This window comes from Molothrus ater, chromosome 5, assembly GCF_012460135.2.
Source record: "Molothrus ater isolate BHLD 08-10-18 breed brown headed cowbird chromosome 5, BPBGC_Mater_1.1, whole genome shotgun sequence".
Lineage (NCBI taxonomy): Eukaryota > Metazoa > Chordata > Aves > Passeriformes > Icteridae > Molothrus > Molothrus ater.
Window position 1 is genome coordinate 28,698,132 of NC_050482.2, and position 23,671 is coordinate 28,721,802.

The following is a 23,671-nucleotide window of genomic DNA, read 5'->3' on the forward strand; positions in this document are numbered from 1 at the left end:
GAGATAAGGAATTCTTGATAAGAATTGAAAGATTTAAGAAAGATTTGGCTGCTTATGACAAGGTGGAGAGCTCCTATCTTCTTCCTAGAACAAGTTCAGTGAAATCAAGGATAGCTTATGTTTCTCTCTGTTACTCATCAATCCCAAAGTAGCCAAAGCTTTCTGATTCTCATTCAGAACAACATATGCAGTCCCCAAGTCCACTCCATCCTTGGCCCCTTTGCTGGCACTCCCAACAGTGCTATTGAAAGGAGTGGTGGGTTTTAATAATGCAAACACCTTCCCAGTAGCACCTTGGCTGAAACTGCTGGCTTGTTTCAGATAGAACATTAAACAGCTGTGTGGTCATAGTAAAGCTTAGTCACTACCAGCTGAGGTTGAAGGCAAATTTATGACCTTCAGGTGAGGGGGTTTGTACCATTACCTGTGCCTTGAACCATCTAGTCATTTAAATGTCTTCAGAAGGGACACGTTTTGACAATTTAATTGAAAAGAGAGGAAAGGATTTTATCAAAAAAACCCTATCTTTTTTTCCCTATTGATAATTACATGCATTTGGTACTGATTTTGTATTTGCATGAGAAATTTGAGAAAATCCAGATGACATCAATTATGTCTATGGGCTAGGCACATCCTCAAAGTTACATCACAGTGGTACTCAGAGGGAATGCATGTTATGCCATTGGATGCCTCCTTTGCAGCTCGGTCTTCACATACTTGAATGTCTCTCTCTGTTTAAAAATAAGAGTATATTGACATATTGTCTTTGTTTTGTATAGATCCTGAATCTGCAATTTCATAGCAGCTTTCCAGTCCCTATAGAGCATTTAACTTAGATTTGACAGAAACCACAGAATGGTTTTGTAATGGATATTATCTGTGCTCCTGGTCCCTGGAATGCCTTTTAGATGGGCTAATATCAGCAAAATTTTAGTGGGTAGTCAGGGAATTATATAGAAAACATGTAATTGGACTTCATGAGAAATTGTTGACTAATACCCTTCTGATGGTACCTTGGAATCATCTATGGCTGAGTAATCTCTGTAAAGTGATTTGCATCACAGCCGAGTTGGTGTCAAGGGTATACTTTGGACAGAAGGCACACTTTAGAAATTAGGATCTCCATTTTTTTTTTCCATGTGAAAATACATTACATATGCTCCCTGTTTTTCTCAGGGACTATCACAGAGCCCTAAAACATTTACAGCTTTGCTTATGCTAGAAGGAGGGTATGAAAAGAGAGAAAATATGACAGTGGGGGCTGATGGCAGCATGAAGCTGCAGCTTTCCATGTGCTTTCAGTGCCTTGTTTATTGCTTTGTGCAGCACAGCCTAGATGAGGCTCATCAAGAGCCAACTCTAATTGAAGCTGTCCTATAAAAGTGCTGCTAGGAGCAGATGTGGCTGTACCAGGAATATTTTTTTTAATGCACTTACAAGTATTTTAAGACCTAAAGTATTTCTAGACAGAAACAAGATAGTTGGCACAGACTGAACATTTAAGCTTCATTGCAGACACATACCTCACTTTTCTCATTCCATAACTAGTCCTCAGTTTCTCCTGGGAATCTCATCAGTACTTGCCCCAATTAATGGTGTGTGCTTTAAAGGTTTTTAGTTGTACTTTTCCATCTTGACAGAAACCCCACCTTTTGGGATAGATTTTTATTGGAGATTGGAAGAAAAAAACCCTCTCACTTGTTAAGAATATCAGGGAATATCTGGGCACATTTTTAACTTATATTTTCACAATGGAGCCTCATTCCAGCTTTCCCAGGTGTACTTTTCCAAGTAGTACACCTGGGGAGAGGTAACTTGATGCCTATTGAAAATGTTAGTAGATTTAATAAATCTTTTTCTACCCACTTAACACAACTCAAGCAATGGCAGCTGAGATGCTGCTCATCTCACCCAGGCTGGGAAGAAAGTACAGCAAAATTCATTGTGGACTGAGACGGAATGGAAAAGGGTGGTAACTGTGTGTGGTGAAGAGCAGTTGCCATCCTGGGCAGCAAAGCCCAGGCATATGAGGCTTTCTGGCTGCAGCTTTATGGTAGTTTGCTGCAACCAGCCTGAGCTGTTCATGCTGTTCTTCAGTAATTCCCTCTCCTGTCATTGTCTTTCTGAAAAACCGTCCAGTGAATTAAAAGGGGGTGAGCCCATTTAAGTGAAATAACCTGTTATTGCATGTACTTTTGGATTTGTGAAACAGCATTTTTGGGAGTCAGAAGCTCAAAGGAGAGGAATTTTCTGAAATTATCAGAAAGTTTGAGCAAATATGACAGCACTTGGAGAAGGTGGGTAGCTGGGTTTTATTTTAAAGCGTTCAAATATTGTCCTGCTAGTAGAAAAAAGGCTTAAAGAAACCGGAAGCAAAGAAAGAGTCAAGGCTGGAAGGTGAAGAAATTTAACTTTTAACTGTGCAAGACAATGGCTGATTTGTGAGCATGATTCCTCCTAGGCCTTCAGTTGTGTGTTCTGATGCAGAACTTGTGTTGCCAGTGGATTCAGGACTGACAGACTTAATATTTCACCTTAGGAGAATAGGCATTATCATAGGCAAAAGTGTCACGTCTCATCATGGGCAGGGTGCTCTCCTGGAGGACTAAAGGCTGTCAGCAGTGCCATACCCTGGCTGGTGTTGGGACAGTCAACTGGAGGCACAGGCTAGGGAGGCAGTAAGGAGATGCTGGATAAAACCAGGGAGGATATGATAGGAAGCCAGGAGCTCTTTTGTAGCCGAATTCTGAGCAAAGACTTCTTTGTCATAAGCGCTGTCAAACAGCCTCGTTGCCACGGCAACGCTGGCTGGATAGCCCATTTGGGAAAATACTTGTAGGACCTAACACTCTATCATCTGTCATCCAATAATTCCATGTTCATAATAACTAGGAAATCAATGGCCATCCTCCGAGACAGTTTGCTGAAAGGGTGAGTTTGCTGAAAGGGTGAGTGCTTGCGGCCAGTGCGCGGCCCAGGCTGCTCGCAGCTCACCGCAGCGCTTGCGCCCGCCGTGGAGCGCGGGGCTCGTGTGGACCTGCTCACACACTGAGGTTTGTCAGCTAATTAAACTGTGCTCTTGGCACCCATAAGAGGGAGAAGAAAATGGCAGATAAGGCAGTTCAAGTAGTGTGAGGAAACAAAGGTTTAGGTAGAATTAGCTTTTCATATTTTAAAATACCAAGAGAAACCATGTACTCCAGTTATCACATGGCCAGCATGAACAAATTCTGTAACTTAAAGGCATTTTTTTCTTATCTTGGCTTTCTAATTAAACTGCTTATCATCATAAAGGCTTTGTTACCTTTATGTTACGTATTGAATATAAAGCAATCACAGAACAGTAATTAAAATTCTTAAACATGCATCCATTGACTTTACATACAATTAGTTTGCAGCAGTGTGCCATTCATTAATAACACAAGTTTTCAGAACTGAGACCTTGGTTGGCTTTGCAGGAAAAGATGTGTTTAGTAATTATTTTGGCAGTATTTATCTGTTTTGAAAAAAATGTGCTAATATGTATGTCTGGAAAGTAATTCTGTAAAAAAAAATCTTAAATTGAAGCTCAGGGAGAGAGGGTAAGTCCTTGCTGATAGGAGTATTACAAACATGAATAAAAGGTAATTCTTATCACTCTATTAACAGTATTTGAAGGATTCTCATTCTCATAATTCACAACAGGAGTTTCCTTTTCTTTTAAAAATTCTTTTGGAGCACAAAGATAAGTTGGCTCTTTTCCAGCTAACTGTTTCAGCACATCCGTGGTTCAATTAGCACACAGCATAGGGCAGATGCACGCAGGGCCGCAGGCTGAAGCTTTCGGTAGTTTGTGCTGGGGAATGTGGTGAATAATCAGGTCAATTTTTATGGGTTTCTGTGAAAAACACATGCCTTTTGAAGGGAGATTTGTGGTTCATTTTGCAAATATAGTAGTAATTACATGAAGTGATACCTTAGGTATTAGCATGAGAAATGAGAAGGCACACTCTCCTTGTTTTGCACCCAGAGGTTGAACTGTAAGTACTCAGGGTGGTGACTTCAAACTCTCAGTTATTTGATGCCCTACTATGATTTCTTGAGGTAAGCACTTGCTCTCAGTTTTTGAGAGCTTGTTTGATTACAGCACATTCAGTTACAGGCTCAGTGTGTGTTCTCCATGAAAACATTTTCAGTTGTTCAAGTCATCAGAAATACTTGCAGGTCCTAATTTCTGGCTCTGAGTTGCTAGTAAAGTCTCTAAAATCATCCACTTGCTGTTTAAGTTTAGATTGTATTCCAGTAATATGTCAGGTTTGGGAACAAATTTCCTGGAATAGATCTATTTAAGGCTTGTTTCTTTGATGTTCTCCAACGTACTGAGTTCAGAGAAGACAGAGGTTCAGGAGGTTGCTGTTCACTATCTGTCGAGAAACTCAGAACTCAGTTTTAGCAGAGAAGGAGTCAAGATTTCATAGTAAGGGACCTGATGAAGAAGGAATCCTTGACAGAAATAAATATTTGGAGATATAGGAATGAGATCCCACAAGAGGTTTGGCATAGAAAAAAAACAGAATGTTTATGCCCAAGTTAAAGATCTTCATAAAGAGCAGAAGAGAGATGAAAGGGGAAGAATGTTACATTATTTTTTAAAAAATTAAGTAAAGATGAGTTACAAAAAAAAAGTTAGGAAAGACAAGGTAAGGGCTATGGAAGTAGGGACAGTGATAGGAAAGAATGACAGCTAAGCTTTTAATATCTGGGTCTCTGGTGGTGAAGGTGAGCACCTTGAATAGGAAGTGATTAAAAATATGTTATCTCAGCAAAACTACTCAAAATTGAAATATTCAATCAACAGCTGGCAGGATTGACAATAGCCAAGCTGTGCTGTACTTCAACCTTCCTTTGACTTCATATGGCAAAACAATCGTGTCTGTATGGAGAAGGCACTAAAGGAGTCAGCAATAGACCCACCATAGAATAGAACTGAGAAACTGTTGTTGAGAAAACTGCATCCAGATAACAAGCTAAGAAAGAGAAAGAGCAGATGGCTGGAGAGGAAACCAGTAGGTGCTTGAAGTGGTAGAACTTTTTACACCAGGTTCACATAGGAATCCTTCTAGATGTTGTCTTTGTATTAGAAGTAATTTTCTCCCCTATGTGACATGACAAAACCTTATTTCTTTGTGAGCGTGTCTGCTGGATACCTCCAGTGTGGCACTGCCAGGGCAATGCTCCCACAGCCTCAGTGATTGCCTCCCTTCCCACCTCAGCACTTGACAAGGGAAAGGCTGGCTCGTGTCAGCAAATGAATGTGTTCTGCTGTGTCCTAGCTGGCAACTTTTATTCAGATTATTAAAGAAATGTAGGGAAGCATCAAGAAAATTCATTTATTTGCCTTTCTGAAAGGAATTGGCAGCTTCCATGACTTCCTCTGGGGATTCTCACATTTACTTTGTTTAGACTTGAAGGAGAGTTTTAGAGATAGAGATGCATATAATATTTATTGGTTAGGTCTTGTGCTTTCCCCCAGCATTTGTCAGTAACTGCTATTTTCTGTCACCCTCTGGAAGATGGAAAGGAAAAGAATTTCAAGAGTGCCAAGGGAACACGAACTGTGACTGCCTCTTCCATACTTAATGTGAGTGGATAAATACACAACATTAGTTTCCAGTGCCGGCACTCACTTCAGCTGTGCAAGTCCTCCTTCCATTCCTCCTTCCCCTCCTTGCCTAATAGAAGAGGAAAGCCAGGAGGAAGTTGTAACATGACATTCCCTGTGTGTTGCAAAGGATAAATATTGCATCCCCTGGTGCTGCTTTGATGAATCTGTGTTTAGTCAGAGGTTAGATCAGTAAAGCTTGCAGTGGAGAGTGTGAAATAGCATTGATCAGACTGACTTCTGAAGCAGGGTGAAAGACAAAGAGAATCAATTAAACCTGTGACCCTGGCATCCTGGTTTATTTTGCTGTGCACTGGGAAAACAGGTGTGTAGCTGTTACTTGTTGTAATATCCAAGCTGGCACAGTCATGGGGAGCAGCCCTTGGGGCACATGTAGCTGAGCCCAGGCTACTCCAAAGGTTTTGGCTGCCTCTCCTCTCCTCTCCTCTCCTCGGTTATTTTAGAGTTCAGCTCTTGGGAAGGGCACAGGAGGAATAATGGTGGGGAAGTTCTGAAGCCAAGGGTAAAGGGAAGTAAAGTAGAGAAGAGCTGGGAAGGAGCAGGATGTGATGAACAAAAGCAGTGCACAGCAGCAGGGACCTGTTTGGAGTCATGGATGGGTGAATTGGGAGATAAATGCAGAGCTGTGGCAAAGCATGGAATTTATGCAGGGTGTAGGAAAAAGGAAATACAAAGCAGATTATGCAAAATTAAAATCTCACCATACAGTAAAGGAAGGAAGAAAAGAAAAAAATGTGGTAAAACTGCATAGGTTTGTGTTGCTGGCTGGAAGCTGATATGAATTTTATATGTGTTCATTGCAGCCTATTCTAAGAGCTGCATTCAAAGAGTTTTTCGTTCAAGGTTGGATTTAATATCGTACTGGTTTTGTTTCTTTGCAACGTATATAAAAATCTCAAAATGGTTTTGTTATCCCAAATGGCTCATTGGATGCCATCCTCTGGTGTGTGTGCCATCACCTGCCTAGTGCTGGGCAGCTCCCTCACTATGGGGTTTCTTGGTACTTTTTACACTGGTGCTAAGTTTTGAAAATCATTTGTCATATTTCAATGTTATGCATTGCTAGATTTCTTCATTATTCACACATTATAAAATGGTGATAGCTTTACCTGATTTTATGAGATACTTTGATACCTCTGTATGAAAAATTCTGTGTTAAACTTGACTTTTGTTGTTATGTAAGTAGTTAACTCCCAGGGGTTTTTTGGTATGAGTTAAATTTAATTATTTTTAAATTATCTCTTTTACTTGCATAGAATTGTTTGCTCTTCTTCTTGTACCTGAAGGAATAAAAAGTATTTTCAAACAGAAAATAGATCTTTATATAAATCTTCGCCTACAGTACAGAGAGGGTTTAAACAAACCAGCTGAGGATAGCAGTTTTTCAAGATCCTTGCTTCTCATTCTTATTTTATCACTTAACTTGCCATTAGGATAGCACATGTTCAGAAAAGTACCTAAATGATTTATTTTTTCAGTTGAATTGTAACCTTTTGCAAAATGCTTATACAATGAACTACAGTAGGCAGTAGAAAGATGACACAATTGCCTTCTGCAGTCCCTCCTAGACATACAGAAACTTGAGCATTTCCCATGGTGATTTTGATCTGGTCATAGCTGGGTCTGCTGGCGATCAATATATGGATGTCATAACTTAAACAAAAAAAGACACTCTGTAATCAGAGAAATTAACAGCTAAATAATAGTTTTTGATTATTTGACACATCCTCTGAGGTCAGTGAGAACACACTTGTTTATGAGTTTTGTTGAGAAAGCTGGGAGAAGCGAATCTAGTTTGAATTTCTGGTGGATTTCTGGGAGGAGTAAGCAGTGAAGCTGTTAGCTGGCTTATTGCAAAAGATTTGTAATTTTTGCAGCAAGGGTGAGCCTGTCCTGATGTAGGTTCTGAACACCTTGTGTCAGGAATGTCTCTCCAGTGTTTTGGTCTTTGTGCAGGAGAGCTCTTGGTGCATTGTCATGTCTTGTTAACAGAAAGAGATTTTACTCAATTCTCACTGTGGTTTACTCCATTTCTTTAAATGTATCCCTAATTTTCTGCTTTAGGAGTTCCAAACACATTTTGGACGAGAAGTATGCTGAAATCACAGTAGTTTGGAATCACAGAGTTTTTTCCTACAATTTTAATTTCAACCAGAAGTGGGAATGTTTCTGAAAAAACCTCAGTTCTTACATGGCAGCCCATTTCTGAGGAACGTATAACATCCAAAATTTTTGGTAGCTAAAATATTTGCATTTCCATTCAGATCTGTAGCTTGAGACAGGATTCTTGTTTTCCCTGAGCTGACAATGTTGTTGCTCACTGCATAAGTTTCCTAATTTGTTTGATCATCACTATCTGGTCCCTAAAGCATTTCAATAAATCCCCAACACATCTGCTGAAGGGGCAAATAACAACCTTAGTGCTTCTGGCTAGTCACCCCAGTGACAGGGTGAGGTCACTCTTGAAGGCAGTAACTTTTGAAGGAGACCACAGTGGGATAGAGATATATGTTCTGTTATATGCAGATAATGCTTAACTAGAGAAAATTTTTATCTTTTGCTAGAAGCCATTGGCTCAGAAAACTTGTGATTCAGGTGCAGGGGAAGGAAAGACATTGCTTGCTGTAGCAACCTTAACATCACCTTACAGTATGTGTGTCAGTTGTGCTAGGGCTAATTTATCATGTAAAGTGTATGCTATGTACGTCACATTTTACTGTCTGTTCATTTGTTTTGATAATCAAGATCTTGACAGATTTGTCCCACATGGTAGGATTTATAGTAAGGATTTTCTTATCACTGAATTAAGTTGATACATATAATCCTAGTGTCCTGCACGAGAACTGAATAAAAATGAAACATATTCAGACTAGATGCAAAGGTCTTGCTGAAAAAGCACGCACCCTTTCCTAATCAATTATTCTCCTCGATTTTTTCCCTTTTTTTTCTTTATTTTCCTGTGATTTGTTTCACATCTTTGTAGGAGAAATCATAGAGAAGAGAATAGACACTGACTTTGAGAAGGTTAAATATTTCATCTTCTTTTAAAAGACTGTTCTGTTTTATAAGATGCAAAGTTTATTTCTGTAAAAAACACAAGTGAGTTTTGTAAATGCACTGCTTTTAGCTCCAGTGAGGAAGGGTGCTTAGCAGCTCTTCTTCAGAGCACAGTGATGGCTTTTATCTGCTGCAGGCTTGGCAAAATGAATGAGACCATTGCCTCTACAATTCTGGCTTCCCATCCAGAGGTTTCTTTTAAGTGATCTTGATGTTTATATTGTTTCATATGTTTCATGCTAAATACAAATTAGTTGCTTCATTGTAATTTACACAATTCTTTGTAATGCGATTGAATTATCTTCCTCCAATTTATATTGTCCTTTGGCTATTTTAGGAAGCTATGTTCAAGTTCTAATGCCCCTGTCCAGAGGGCTCAGATGATCCAGGAGTCCTGGCAAGCTGCTGGAAGTAAGGCTGAAGCCCAGCACAGGGGTGGCAGCAGCTGAGCAGGGGCTGGGTGGCAGTGGTGTCCCTGTGGCCAGGCAGAAAGGGCTGGGTGGGCACCCGCCCCTGCAAACCACTGACGTGTGACAAATCTCCCCTCTGAAGCTGACAAGATCTTCATTTTGGCTTTTTATTCCAGGAAAAAGGAGAGGGGTTCAGACTAAGGATCTGAAATTTCTTTCAGAGATAAAGCAGGATTTGCTATGCTAATTTCTTTTCCACAGGACATTAAAATAGAAGAAGAAGAGGCGTCGTTAATCGGATTTCATTTATCTCCATCCATGTAGGTCTGCAGGAGTTTGGGTTTTTTTCCTATATTTTTCTCCTAACTCCTTATACCGGGGTTCAGACCTGACATTTCTACTTCTTGATGGGTGAGAGTTGCAGGCATCTGGGGTTTGGCAGGGCACACTGGTAAGGCTGAGCACTGGTGTGCTGTGAGAGCTCAGGGCACCCTGACGCAGGTGGGGTGGCTGGCATGCGCTGGGACTAGGCTTGTGACTAGGCAGCCTGCCAAATCAGCATCCAGCAGAAAGACCCCTGCACCTCCCTGACAGCTGCCACAGTAACCAAACACCAGCATTTTTCAGGGAAAGACACATCTAATAACATTAATTTTCTTCTGGAGCAGACGGTAAGGTAACTAAAGCCAGGTTTATTGGGCTTTGCTGGGATATTTACCTAATGGTCTTGTAGAACGCAGTTGCACTGGCTGTGATTTTAAACTTTAGAAAGCCCAAAGAGTGTACAAAGTAAACCTTTGATGCTGTGGGGTTTTCAAGAAGAGGAAGCTGCATTCGTTTCAAATCATTACAAAGCATTTGCTGACAACAACAGAATTAATGGTGCTTTTATGGTGGTCAGTTAGTGACTGTCAACAAACAGAGCTGACTGTAGTTTACATTGCTATTTTAAATTAATCTCGCCAGTCTAAACCAAACTCAGCTAGTCTGACTAGCTGACAGACATGGGAGTAGTGTGGGTAGTTGCTCCTGCAGCATTGTGTGGTGTACTCCTGCATCCATCGTTCTATCAAGTGTGTGTTGGAAGCCAGGTTTGAGATTCAATCACATTCACCACTAATACTGTCTTTAGCGTGATGAAGACATGATTAGTTACAAACATCCAACTCCCCTCTGTCTAACTAGTTCTTTAGAGACATAGGTCATATCTATGTTAGAAATTATTTTTTTTCTATAGTAATTTTAACTTCTGACAGTTATATTACAACATCTTTATACATTGGTGGAGGAGAAAAGCAGCTGTTTTTACGGTCTAATTCAATACACTTTGCCTTTTCAGCTTTGATACCATGAAAATCCATTCAGGGCCATGAAAACTTCCCTAATCCTGGTGTATTTTTCTAGGGCACAGTAGGCCATTTATATGGGGTAAGACAGAATTATCTATTTTATTGCTGTATCCCTCGACAGCTTTTCCAGATTGCCACTTGTATGAGCTTTGAATGTGAGCAGTGGCGTGTCCATATTGGTAAATGTGTCTCTGCACTGGTTGTGCCATATTCATGACAAACTGTTCTTCTCAGCATCTTCACTTTTGAAATATTCGGGTCTACTACTCTTGTAGATTTATTGAACTAATGGCACTTACACTCAAAGGGCCTTTTATGTCATGAGTAATTTTTCATCTTAAACTTCTATACTGATTTGCTGTATAAAACATAAAACTTTTAATTGAGAAACAACACAAGACATGTTAATTAATTTGAGTGCTGGTGACTGCAAGGGTGGCCTCAGCAGAACTTGGGTGGGTGTAACACCCCTCCATAACACATTCTTTGAAAAGCTCTGTAAAGTCTTAAAAAGCTTATTGAATTGATGCCCTTGCAAGGCTGGTGTTAGTGATTTTATAAGGATGTAAAAAGGAAGAGCTTTTCTAATGATCCAGGTATCAGAGGAAAGAACAGAGCCAAGGAGTTCCTCACCACTGCTCTTGTCCTCTGAACCAGTCCCTGCAGCTTCAGCCCTTGAATTAATTTTGTACTGTGAGTTCAGTTTCTCATTGAGGCTTTTCATTGATATTTGCCGTTGTTTGATCTGGGCCTGAACTTGGCATATCTCAGTTCCAAATGGTCTTTATTTCCCACACAGGTATAAAAAAGCTCAGATATAATCTTAAACTGTTGAGGAAATCTTTTTTTTTTTTAATTTTGAAACAGATGCAACTTGAAAAGCTTTGAAACTGATCAGGACAACAATAAAATGTACTTTTATAGATGTGTTTGAAGTTCAAAGTGATGTGATCCTTAATGCTGTTGGACTCTTACGTTGTATTAGCAGCTAACATTAGCCAAGGAACTTCCAGTTAAAGAGATATTCTAGCTTTTTGTGTAAGAACTGGTAAATTTGGAGCTTTAGAATTAAAATAGTAAAGGATCCTGTTGACAATATTAGATTTTCAAAGAGAAAAATAATAAACACAGGGGAGCTATCAGCACGGGGATGCATGTAGAGAAATCTCAGAGCTGTTCCATCTCTTATAGCTCCCAGGAGTTGGTGAACTATGAGCTTCCTAGGCAGGTAGATGACTAGTGAACAGTTACCTGTTGTAAGGTTGTCTAATACCTTTTTGAACCCTTTTCTGCGTTTTACTTCCTTGAAGATAATGCATTCCACTGTCAAATTTCTTGGAAAAAAAAATCCAGACTTTCTTTTGCTGTTTTAAATGTATCATCTTATTATTTCATCGTGAAATGTGAGAAGCAATGTGATCTGTATCAGGAGAATACATACAAAGATGGAAGATGCAGATAAAGTGCACTATTATCTGTATTTCTCATTTATGCTTCATAGCTCTTCTGTTTTCTTTAAATGATTTAGAGATGGAAAGACCAGGACTGCTGGCTATATGGATAAAATATGGATATTTCTGGTGTTTGTGCAGTTTCAATAGTTCCTGTTCCATTGTTAGTCTTTTCCTCAGGCAATTGGAGGAAACTATCCACAACTCCAAACCTATTTTCTGAGTAGATATAATTACTTTAGAGACTATGACTGAATATTTTAGCAGTGTTCTCTAAGTGCATTATTTAATGTTTATTGACATGGGACTTCACATCTAAATTTATCTATAATCAGAGCATTTTCCTCAGAACTTTGTTCATACACTTTAGGTTTGGCTATCCTGATTAATCCTTGTTTCCTTTAAATCGCTTCAATCACTTATTTATGAGTAATTCTACTTTGTGTACTCCATAGCATTAAAACTCTCCAGTGCAGTTGAGAGCCATCAGCCTGGTTTCACATGATCACATGGTTTAAAAAACATGAAGTTGTGTGAGATGGTTTCCTTATAACTAACTGATGAGATAGAGAAAGTCAAGAGAAAGTCAAGGTCCTTCTAGAAGATGTTAACCAAGTCCTGACACCAACCTTTATGTATTGCTCAGGCCTTAAAGTTCAGTATTAGGCATCATTTGGTTTTCTGCTACAGTTCCCTAATTATTATGACACCAGTTTAAGGGTGATAAGGAAGCCACTCAGAGTAAAAACCATGGGGAAAAAAAATATCCTGGATGATTCTTTGAGAAAGAAAAGAGACAAAAGATTTCTGAGCAGTCTGAAGTAGACATGGTAAAGGAGTTGTGCTTTTCCCAAAGAATGCTAGCCAGCTCATTCACATTGTATTGATAGATAAATGGGTTAAAACAGAGGGGTTGTTTTCTTTTTTTCCTGTATAGAACAAAAGAACAAGTAGAACTTGTATTGTAAGCTGTCGTGGCAGAGAGGATTCCTCATGTGCTTGCTTTCCATTTCCCCTCAGACAGGTATTTGCATTTTTGACAAGGAATCCCATAAATCCCATAGGATCCCATAGTTCCCATGTCAATTTAATCATGGATGGGAAAAACAATCAATAGATATCAATAGACTGGGCTTGTGTAATATGATGTTATGGGTGCTCCCTGCCTTCCAGGGAGGAAGGCAGGGACTGAGGCAATGGAAAATTCCACTTATGGAGCCCATTTGATTTACAGTCAGGCAGACCTAAATAGTCTTCAGAGAAATTACAGTCCTCCTGGGAAATACAGAACATAGGAATTCCATGTCCTCCCTCTTCTCTTGCCACCTTAATTTTGCTGTGGCTTTGACCTGTGCGTGAAATCTTGGTAGCTGTGGTAAAGGGCATGAGATTAAACAAATGTCTTTCCTAACTTAATGTTCCAGAGAATATTGCATTTTGTCATAGATACAAATTCTTAGTTTCTATGTTCAAGCTTTTTCAAGTATGGTCTGATGACTGTAGAAAATGTACAGCATTTTTACTTTGAGTAAGACTTTCATGTACCTCGTAGGGATTGTGGTACGATTTTCTAGTTTATTGTATTTGCAAAAATCCGTTCTATTGAAACCTAAGCCCATTTCAATGACTTTGTGCTCTTTGCACCTTCATTTATCCTACTGGTTCATATATACATTATGTTATTTTAGAGTTCAAGCTGGCTAGCATATATGCAAATTCTGAGCCTTTGGGTTATATTTACTCAAGGTTTTTAAGTTTTTCCCTGCAATCATAGGTCTGGAAGTTTCTTTGTTTTTCTAATATGCCAACTGACTAAATATCCCAATGGACTAAAAGATCTACCCAGACTGAGGTTAAACTTTATGAGTTCAGGCCTTTGTTCAGAACAGTGGGGATATGCAAAAGTTTTTTCCAGTTCCATTTTTCTTATGATACTTCTGTTTTACAGCTATGCAGCCCTTAGACTATAAATTGCATTGCCATCTGTTCTGTGAGCCAGATTTCTGGGAATTCCTCAAATTTTATGTAGTAAATGCTATGGGGCTGGTACATCAGGAGGACAGTGAGAATTCAAGGGCTTGCAAAGAAAACTTGGAATTCCACATATACTTCACTAGGTTTCACCACTGACTTTGGACCAACAGCTTCATTATGCTTTCTTAAAATGAATATTATAGTTTATTATGTGTTTTTCAGTGTGTGATAAAGAAGATATAAAGGAGTGAGTGGCCTTTAATTTGCAGTCATTGTCTTTAAATTTTTGCAATGATAAATATTCAAGCATGGGTGCTCATAATTAGACATTGCTGTACCTCAATGAGGTAACTTTATACCAAATATAAGTCATCTCCTAGATACTTAAAATTAATTAGGGGACCTAAACAAAGGCATGTTGTTTGAAAATGTTAACAATTTTTGTTGTAACTCTCTTGAAATTAAACTGGTTTGACTGTAAATTATGATTTTAGTTTTTATGGTAAGATTTAATGGTAGGAAATTATCATAGAGAACTCCAAAATTAAGAAAAGCATTGAATTATTGAAATATCTATGAATTACATATAAAATAAGAGTGACCTGATTATGTTTTTGTACCTTTTTGATCCCTTTAGCTACAAAATGTTGGAGGGCACTAACAATGAAGAAGAGGGAAAGAAACTGTTTTCTTACCAATATTAAATTCTTGACATAACTTGACCAAAGTACATCACATAATTCTTTTTATAGTTCTAGCAAGTTTTGCCTTTAATATTGTTATACACTGCACAAAGTTTTGTATTTTGACCACATGTACGATCAAAGTTGCATATTTTGATGAAGCTCAGGAACCTAGAAGTACACCTTTCTTCTCTAATAAATCTATTCAGTCCTTCAGACTGTGCCCATTAGTGGTTGCAGAAGCAGAAGACAGAGCCTTTTTACTCTGTATGAGCAGAGGGCAGGCACTTGATAAATTAATGGCCAAGCTTATGTTGTCTCCAGAGAAGTAGACAAAAGAATCAGAGAAAGAACAAATAGACACTGTAAGGGGAAACTGCTGAAAGCTTAGCTGTGTCTTTCTATTGCTTATTTCGTCTATTGGTTTTTGTTGTTGTTTCTTGTATATAACTGGAATCCTGTAATAATGTGCCCTTTTTCCCCTGATATTTTAAGAACTAATTTTAAGAAACTATCAAAAATATACCAAGGTAAATAATGTTTCCTTTCAAAAATGTAGTTTAGCTTTCAAACTGTGTATGTGTCAGAGAAGGAAGTTGTGTCAGTGGAAGAAGAGAACACTTTCGTCAAAAGATGGCATGGGTGTCCTTGCATGACTGTTGTCTTGTTCATTGATCTGACTTTCTTAAGTTCAAAATTTACACATCTGAGAATCTTTCTGCACCTTAGAATACAGAAACCTTCAAAGATTGAGTTGATGTTTGCTACATGGGTTTAAACCTCTCAGCGTGAACAGCATTGCATGTGAGTGTGGAGGAGTAGAACAGAGGCTGATTCTTTCGAACAATGATGAACCGGCCTCCATGGTTCGTCTTTGAAATCCTTGGGCTTTGGAGGAATTTCATAACCAAACCTGCCTGCTCAGGTTCTTCCACCAAATGAAAATTAATCTTACTGTTCTGTTTCAGAGCACTGCTGGAAGCTGGTATGTGAAGAGCTTGCTCTGTTAATGGTCATTATTAGATTCTTCCTGACTCCACACATTTATTAAAGGAGATGAAATTTAATTAAGATTTAGTCTCAACCTATTTATAATTTACCTAGAGGTTCTAACAAACTTTACTACTATGCAGAGTTTGCAGCAATGGCCTAGTTTTTCCTGTATGTTTCTCTGCTTGGCTCTCATCCTGTCTATTAGGTAAAATTAGGGCCCAGAAAATCGGATTATTACATCCCAAGGGACTGAACTGATAAGCAGCACATGATTGTTGATCTGCTTGCTACCCGTTGTTGCTGGTGTTTGAGGTGCTGCTAGATGCAAAGCCAATTTCTTATCAATTACTGCTCATTAGAATAATTTACTGTTATTGATTTTAAATATTTGACAAAGCACTTTTAGGGAACTGCACCCAAAAAAATAGTAGCTGTACATAATTTCTTAGTAAATGAAACTCTTTAGGGCCCGGTGTTAATCTTAACTAACTGGTTTCATTGGTTTTAAAGTAATTATTTCTGCTTTGGATTCCACCTGCTATCCTCTCCAGATTAAAGATGTTTTTAAATAAGCACTTGATATAGTTCTTAATGAGCAAAGTTGCTGAGAAAGTGAAGATAAAAAAGGAGCAACTTTTTCTTTTTCTATCCTGTTTTTTTATGGCTTGGGCTTTTTATCTTGCATAACTATCATTGGATTATATGATGTACAATACAGGAATTAATGTCAGCCTTGAATTAAGTGTTATTTCCATTGGCCTTAATATTTAAGCTGTGGGTTTAGTTTAATTTTAAATTTTCCTTTATACACACTTTAAGAATTGTGGCACTATTAAAATCTAATTTACAAATGGTAAAATTGTATATAATGATATGTTAAAATAATAGCTTTGATACCTGGGAGTCTGAGAGGGTGTATCTGTTGAGTTTCTGAGAAATCTGGCCTATAGTTACAATTAATCTGTTATACATGCAAGAAAGAGACTTGAATGTGAGATTATTTAATAAACAGTAAAATGTGTGTCTATACGTAAAAAGCACCAGGTCAGGCACACCTGCATTTCCACATATCCTACATATGCACGATGAATTGCTATGGAGTTATGCCTTTTATGAGTACAGTGGAATTTTGGCTAAATTTGGCCGTGTCAGAGTTGGAGCTATCAGTAAAGCCATGTGGGTTAATTTTCTCTCCTGCCTTCTTTAGTTTAAATTTTTAGCAACATCAGTTCAGGTTTCACAAGCACTCTCCTAAAATGCTTACAAATATTTTAAATGTATTCTGTGATCCCTGTTGCACAAGGTGGAGACCTAACATAAGACTTGACTTGTGCTTTTCCCACCTCCATTAATGAATTAGTCTCACAATTACTGTAAAAATTGAGATGAGTGTGGGTGAAATGCATGCAGCTTAGTCTCTCTAACCTTAATAAACAGAGTTGGTATTGACACAAGTGAATTTTGTTTAACCACAGTACATTTGCTTCTTAATTAGTGAATATTCATCTGTCATCAGCAGCAGCTATGACACCCCTCCCTGCTAACACGTTCTGTCATAAATAATCAATGAGACGCTATTAATATTCATGAGTGGGAATCTGTGTAGTCATGTGCACTGATGCAGAGACAGGGGGAGTGTTGCCATGAACTGAGTCGAAACTCTGTGTGTGTATACGTGAGTGTAAGATAGTTAGGGAAAGGGAAGAAGAGCATGCTGCCTCGCACTGCCCTGCCTTGTGCTTCCAGCTAACAGTGCCTGTGTGTCGGGGCTCGAGTGACTGATGAAAAACAGTAGACAAGTCTGGAGGGTGATTCCCCGTCAGTGCATTTGCCTTTCAGTGCTGGGGAAATTAGAGGCTTTGCTCTTGTGCTGCTTATTAGGATGGGCTGCAATCTGTGCACTTTTCAGAAGAGAGAGGAACACTACAAACTGCTCTATGAAGTTTCACAGGTGAGTGCAGAGGATATTGCCAGCAATCTCCAGAGTAAAAATGTGTGTGCTTTACAGACAGTAAGTAGAGATGCTTTTGTTTTGCTTTGCCTTTTTTCTGTCCTTTGCAAAATTGCTTGTGAAATTGTTTGGGGGGAGATTGGTAATTATTAGTATTTTGGGTGCCTGTTGTTTTCTGCTCGTATGCCACTCCCCCTTCAGATGACTTCCTGTGGGATTCTTTTAACATTTTTGTGCATCTTCTGCCAAGATGTCAGTCTTATAGCAGCACTCTCATTGAACCATGTCGGTGATGTTTTAAGGGAGCCCTTGGCTTGGGTAATAAGACTGATTTCAGATAAATCGCTCTGCTGCCTCTGAAAGCCTTAGGTCTGTGATCTCAGGTATTTTTAAGTTAAGGAACAAAGTTTTTATGGTATGTCTGTGCTGGCTGAAAAGTGTGTTAAATTTTCAGATTAATTAATTAAAATTGGAATAATTCTGAAATGTGTTGTCACCTTTAAACAGGTACTGAGTACAACAGGGTTCCATGGGTAAGGTGTGCTGCTCGTTCATTCATTGTTTGTGTGTTATTTCTGTATTCTACTAGACAAAGATCATAATCACCTTTAGGTATTTTGGTGTCTCTTTCAGCATCCTAACAGTGTAGTGCACAGCAGAGTAGAGGTCTGCTGCTGCTCCGCTCCCAGCTCCCTCAGAATAAGATGAGAAAAGATGAAACAAGTACTTCCCCATAATAGCCCATAATTTTTGCTCAGATCCTATTGAATCAGTATTTGATTTGCAGCTTTTTGTTTGTTTTTTTTTTCCTCTTGGCATAGCAGACTCACGCATGCTAAAGTTTAGTGCCTTTCAGCATCTGTTCTCTCCCTCTCTATAATTTGTTCTGGCTTTGATACATTGCCATTGATAGAGGCTGAGCACTGGCAGTTTTGGACTGCACTGCTGCTGACAGGCAGTGCAGGGGAGAAAAAACAGCTTAGAATGTTGGTGGTCTATTGGCACAGCAGCAGCTAAGTGCCCAGTGCCGACTGGTTCTCTCCGAGTTCCTCCTGACGTGATTCATTTCACAGTGGGCTAATTACAAAGTGGATTCTCTACACATGAAGCAGCCTCCTCAGTTGTGGTGTTAATGCACATTTTCATGGTAATGTGATCAGAGCCTCATTAGCCAGTTTCCAGAATGATCCTCTGCATTAATTAAATATAAAAATGACTCTTTTTATCACCATAGAGAGGAAGAAGAAGATTAACATTGTTAATTACTACTGGGGGCCATACCTCTGCATCATTTTTTACCACAGAACCAGCAAGTGTATTCAATCCTAAAAGAGTGTCTGTTTGCAGGTAGCATGCCCATTGCCTTGCCTGATGAAGATGGTCTCTAGGTGGAACACTTCCCTTTAGTTCAATATTTAGTCATAATCCCATCATCATTTTTTCTTACAGCAACAGCACAGGGAAAAGCATAGCAGCAGCACATTTCCCTCTCTTCCCTTTCCCTCTCCCCAGCTCTGGATTGCCAAACTGATCTGAAAGTGTAAAATGGAGTAGAGTAGGTCAGTGTCTGCATTTCTGTGCCAGGGAATAAGAAATGCAGGTTCTGCTGTGAAAGGAATCAGACATTTCTTAAAGGGCTGCGTGTGTGTATGGGACAAAGACTGTGTCTGGTTAGAGTAAATGCATTTTCAAAATATTCCTTGCAGTAATGTTGTAAGGTGGGGTTTTTAAGAGATTCAAGAGAAATTTTTCCCTCTATCTGTTATCTTCTCTGCTATTGAGTTGGAGTGTCTGTGGATGTGAGCAATCAAGGTGCAAAATTAACTAATGCTTTCACTTTTTACTCTGGTGCTTGCCAGATAAAGTGTTATCCCTGGGAGGATCTCAGGGATGTTCCTTGGGGAGTTGAAATGCAGTGAACCTGGTGCTGCCTCTTGTGCTGTTAGGGAAATGTCACTGATAAGGTGCAGAAGGAGAGCAGAGAAATGACTTAGTGTGCTCGCTGCCACATCCTGTGTTCATCTGTAAACTCATCCCTATCTTTGTTTCAGTGTGTGCAGGTCAGAGCCCAAAGGATACTGAGCATATTTTTAACCAGGTGCTGCAGTAAAAATCAGGTAGTGTCTCACACCATAACTGCTTCTGTGTACAATTCTGATTTGCTGCTGGGAAGGGGGAGCAGCAGTAGAATATGATAAATTAAATTAAGCCAAGGCAGGCATTACTACTTGATTTGCAAATCCCTTTTTAACTCTCCAGTCCTGTAATTCCTATACCACAGGCTGGGCTCTTTCATCTACATGATTTCTGGAGAGCTTGGGACAAGTTAGCCTGTCAGGGACATGAATTGACTGAGGATGAGCTGCGGCTCACTAGCATATGTGGATCAGATAGATTAATTTATATTCATATAAAGAAGCAATCCTAGCCTCATCTGCCACCTTTCCCATGCTGGGCTACCTGATACTGTGGGTGGTCTGTGCACTCATACACTTAAAAATATAGTAAACAAAGGAAAGCATGTTTGCAGAGGAAAACCATGCAAATGCTTGCAGTGGAGCAGGTTTCTGTGACTGTTTTTAGTGAGGTCAGATTCAGCATCACAGGGATTTTTATTGAAGAGCTGCTGGAAAAGGAAGACATCATTAGAATATGTATAATTTCTCACTCCTTCCCCCATTCCTTCACTCCAAACTTGTCTTTTGCTTGGTAGCAGTTCAGAGACCATGGGGGCCATCTCCAAAACCATCATTTGCTGGTATGATGGATATGCTTATTTAGATAACTGTGTTTTGTACATGCAGATTGGGATCAAAATAAAAAGTCAAATAGCCATATTTTAAGAATGAAAGCTTTTAAGATACCACTATGCATTGGTGGAGGACCCTCATCCTTCTGAGTGCCTCTTCACCAGTCCTCAGCGTGGCTCAAGTTTATTTCTTGGCTTCACTGGGGGAAGGTATCAGGCATATCTCCTTCAAGTCCTCTTCTCCATGTGTCTACCAGTGCAGAAATGAAAGATGTCTGAATTTGAAATTTATGGCCCTACATGCTACTTTGTGAAGCACTTTAATATTATTTCCTGTGTGCTGTATAAGCAGGATTGAGCTAATGAGTGTGTATCCAGGAAGTCTATGTCAAGTCACTTAGAGAGGGTGGGATCTGGTGTATGCTCATGTTCATTAAGAGCAGACCTCTGCCATATTCAGCTGATTTTTTCTTCCACTGCAGGGGTTAAAGAAGCAAGTTAAAGTCATTTGTTAACAGCATGGTGAGGATTCTTCCCATTTAGCAGAAAGGATAAGAGAAATATGGCTAGGATTGAAGGGAATCACCAGTAATCTTCAATAGCTTTGTCTGAGACTCTAGAAAATGCAGGTTTTCTTCAGAATATTGTGGCTGTCATAAAACCATTTCTGTTTGCTTGAATTTTTGTGCTTTGTTTTCAAAATGTGGAGTTAACCCAAAAAAAGAGGAGAAAGCTGGAGAGAGAACACTGCTTTTAGAAGTAAACCAAAGAATGGTGCAAACCTCTTTTTTGAGTTGCATGTTAAGAAGCAGATCTAGCTCAGGTGAGCATCGAATTGAAAGGGAGAAAGGAGAGAAGCCAGAAGGGAAAAGAGGCTATCTCAAATGGCTCACAAAGCCAGTGGTGAAGCTGGGATTAAAACTGGAAGGTTGTACATTTATGTTTCACATTTGACCTGGGATAATAGTAGAGCTTGCTCACAGCATTTTTAAATCCTCTGAAGACTGATTATGCTCTTTGCTTCTCATGTTGGTTTCCATAATTACTATAAAGTTCAAATTTTTATCATTTTAGAGTTGTGATTTTATGTTCATTTTGATATCCCTTGGGCTACTTGTACTGAGTTCTAGTGGCACAGCTCTTCAAACTCAAAGCTGCTCACAAGAGAGACATCAAGCCTGCCCACTGAAACAGCAGAGGCATTTCTGCAAGCTTCAGGAGGTGCTGCTTGCAGCTGGCATTGGAATATGGATGACTGGGGGCCAAGCAGTGTTCCTTAGCACTGGGACCTGCCTTCTCTGGTCTTGATGAAGTTTGAGTTTGTTCCAAAGATGATTTAAGGAGCTGGGTGATGCAATATGGATTTTCCCCCTTCAGCCACTATTCTCTTTTGGTCCTTATGCCATGTGAGATATTTACATGACAACACCTCAGTGTGGGGGTTGCCACTAGCTCTCATTCTCTTTTGTAGATACCTGCCATAACTTTTGTGTACCTTTGTTTGCTGTATATCAATGCCACCTCCAAATGCCCCTCATGATTTCACCAGCTATGGGAAAGTACTAGCTTGTATTGCATCAGCAGAAACACATTTTAGGTTTGTATCTAAGCTCTCTCTCTTTTATGAGAAATTCTGTAGCAGCACAGTTTTACCTCTGGAGAATATGAAAGAAAAAAAGTTTGAATTTAATTGTCTGGAAATTAGCTGAATTATCTGAGTTTAATTAAATCAGTAGCAAAAGTACATCTGGTTTGATCTTACTGCATTACCTTTCTTTTTCTTCTTGCTCCTCTAAATTTTTTAAACAAACAAGTGATAACCCCCTGAGTCTTTTTTTTCTCTAAGTAGCTCTTCTGAATATTCATATATCTATTTGAAAAGTTCAAAAATAAAAGTCAACAAACTTGCAGGAGTACTGTTTAACTGAACAATTTTATAGATCTGCTTTATGTAATTCCCCTCAAAAATGCACTGTCTCATAGTAGTAATGTAATATTAAGATGTAATCAAGTAAAGCTTGTCATACATTTCCAGCCATGTCCTAAAAACTTTCTTGGCATTTCTTTAAAGAACCTCTGCTGAACTGAAAAGACTGAAAAATGAGTTTAAAAATTTGACTTGTCTTTTAGATAAGAGGTTATCTTTGTGGTTAGCAGGCACAGATTTCCTGGTTCTCAAGTTTCCTTGATTATTTCCTTCACACCAATAATTAAGCAGCATGAAACAATGGAAATTAAATCATAGAAATAATCCCATTGTCATAATGTTTCTGCAGGCTCAGGAAGAAACAGCAGTGTCATGACATTGTTAACAGCCTGCTCCTGGTAGAGGAGCTCACTTTCCCTCACTGGATACCGTGCCACAGATCCAGGGAACATGGGCTGCAGCAGTAATTGTCCTCAGAGCCCTGGGCACCCACTCCTCAGCTCTGGGCTTTGAGTCACCACATGCCAATTGCTTAAAAGAGAAGAGACACTTTCAGGCCACCTCTTGTGTGACTTTAGGATCTTACCACAGAGCTCTGTTTGGGTGTAAACGCTCCCTGAGGAGTCCTGGAGGATTGGGATTTGGGTCTGGGAACACACAGGCTGCCTGAAATGACCAGCTCTGCCTGTCTGGATGGATAGGGGCTGTAGAGAAAGCATCCATGCATACAACTGCACATGTAAGGAGGTTGTCATCTGGTTCTCTAAAATCCTAAACCTGTTAGAAGGAGTTTTTTTGATCATTCTTTTGAGCATGATACCTGAATTACATGTCGAGTAGCTAAGTATTATTTTTGATCTCAAACCAAGAAATGATGAAACACTTTTTTTTCTGGTAAAATCCAGGAAACTCTGAAGTGTTAACACTGACTTCATTGAGGCCAAGCTTTCATTTTCTGTCCTTGTTTACTGTCTTGTAAAAGGCTTATAGTTCCTGTGCATACCTCAAGAGGAAAGATAAAGAAAGAGTCAACCTGAGATAAGAAAGCAGACAATAGTATGTGAGATAAGAATTCAGGGGATGGGTACAACACAGGCCCCTATAAAAAGCCATACTGAGATTATATCTGTAATCTGCAGGGATATTCTTTGATTCTACAATTCCACATGCAATGTCATGAAAATTTTTAAAAAGAAGTGGTTCAGATACTGAATAACATGATTTTCTCTCTCATTTTACTGTTTGTTCCTTGCATCTTGAATTTAGCAATGTGGATTAAGGATTCTTCTAATGACCAGATTTTTATACATTTTTACAGAGCCGTCCTTTCTTGAGGCTTTCTTCCTGATGTGATTTGGTGTGGATATAATCCTTAGGCCTATGGCAAAATGTATCTTTATGTGAGCTCTATACATCAGTGATGTGATGAAGCCAGTCTTGCTACCTTGAGCATTCTGTCAAAAAA

At 39.2% G+C, this 23,671-nt stretch overlaps 1 protein-coding gene across 2 annotated transcripts in view; it reads left to right on the top strand.

Moving 5' to 3' along the window:
- PDZRN4 (PDZ domain containing ring finger 4) overlaps positions 1 to 23,671 on the top strand; it is a 230,828-nt gene that overhangs the window by 115,617 nt on the left and 91,540 nt on the right. Inside the window, exon 1 of one of the 2 annotated variants that reach the window (XM_036401810.2) lies at positions 17,279 to 17,530. The exons of the other annotated variant lie outside the window; for it this stretch is intronic. Within the exon in view, the coding sequence (XP_036257703.1) occupies positions 17,462 to 17,530 (69 nt within the window). The 5' untranslated portion in view covers positions 17,279 to 17,461. Of the gene's footprint in view, positions 1 to 17,278; positions 17,531 to 23,671 lie in introns of those variants that run through there. 2 annotated transcript variants of the gene reach the window in all.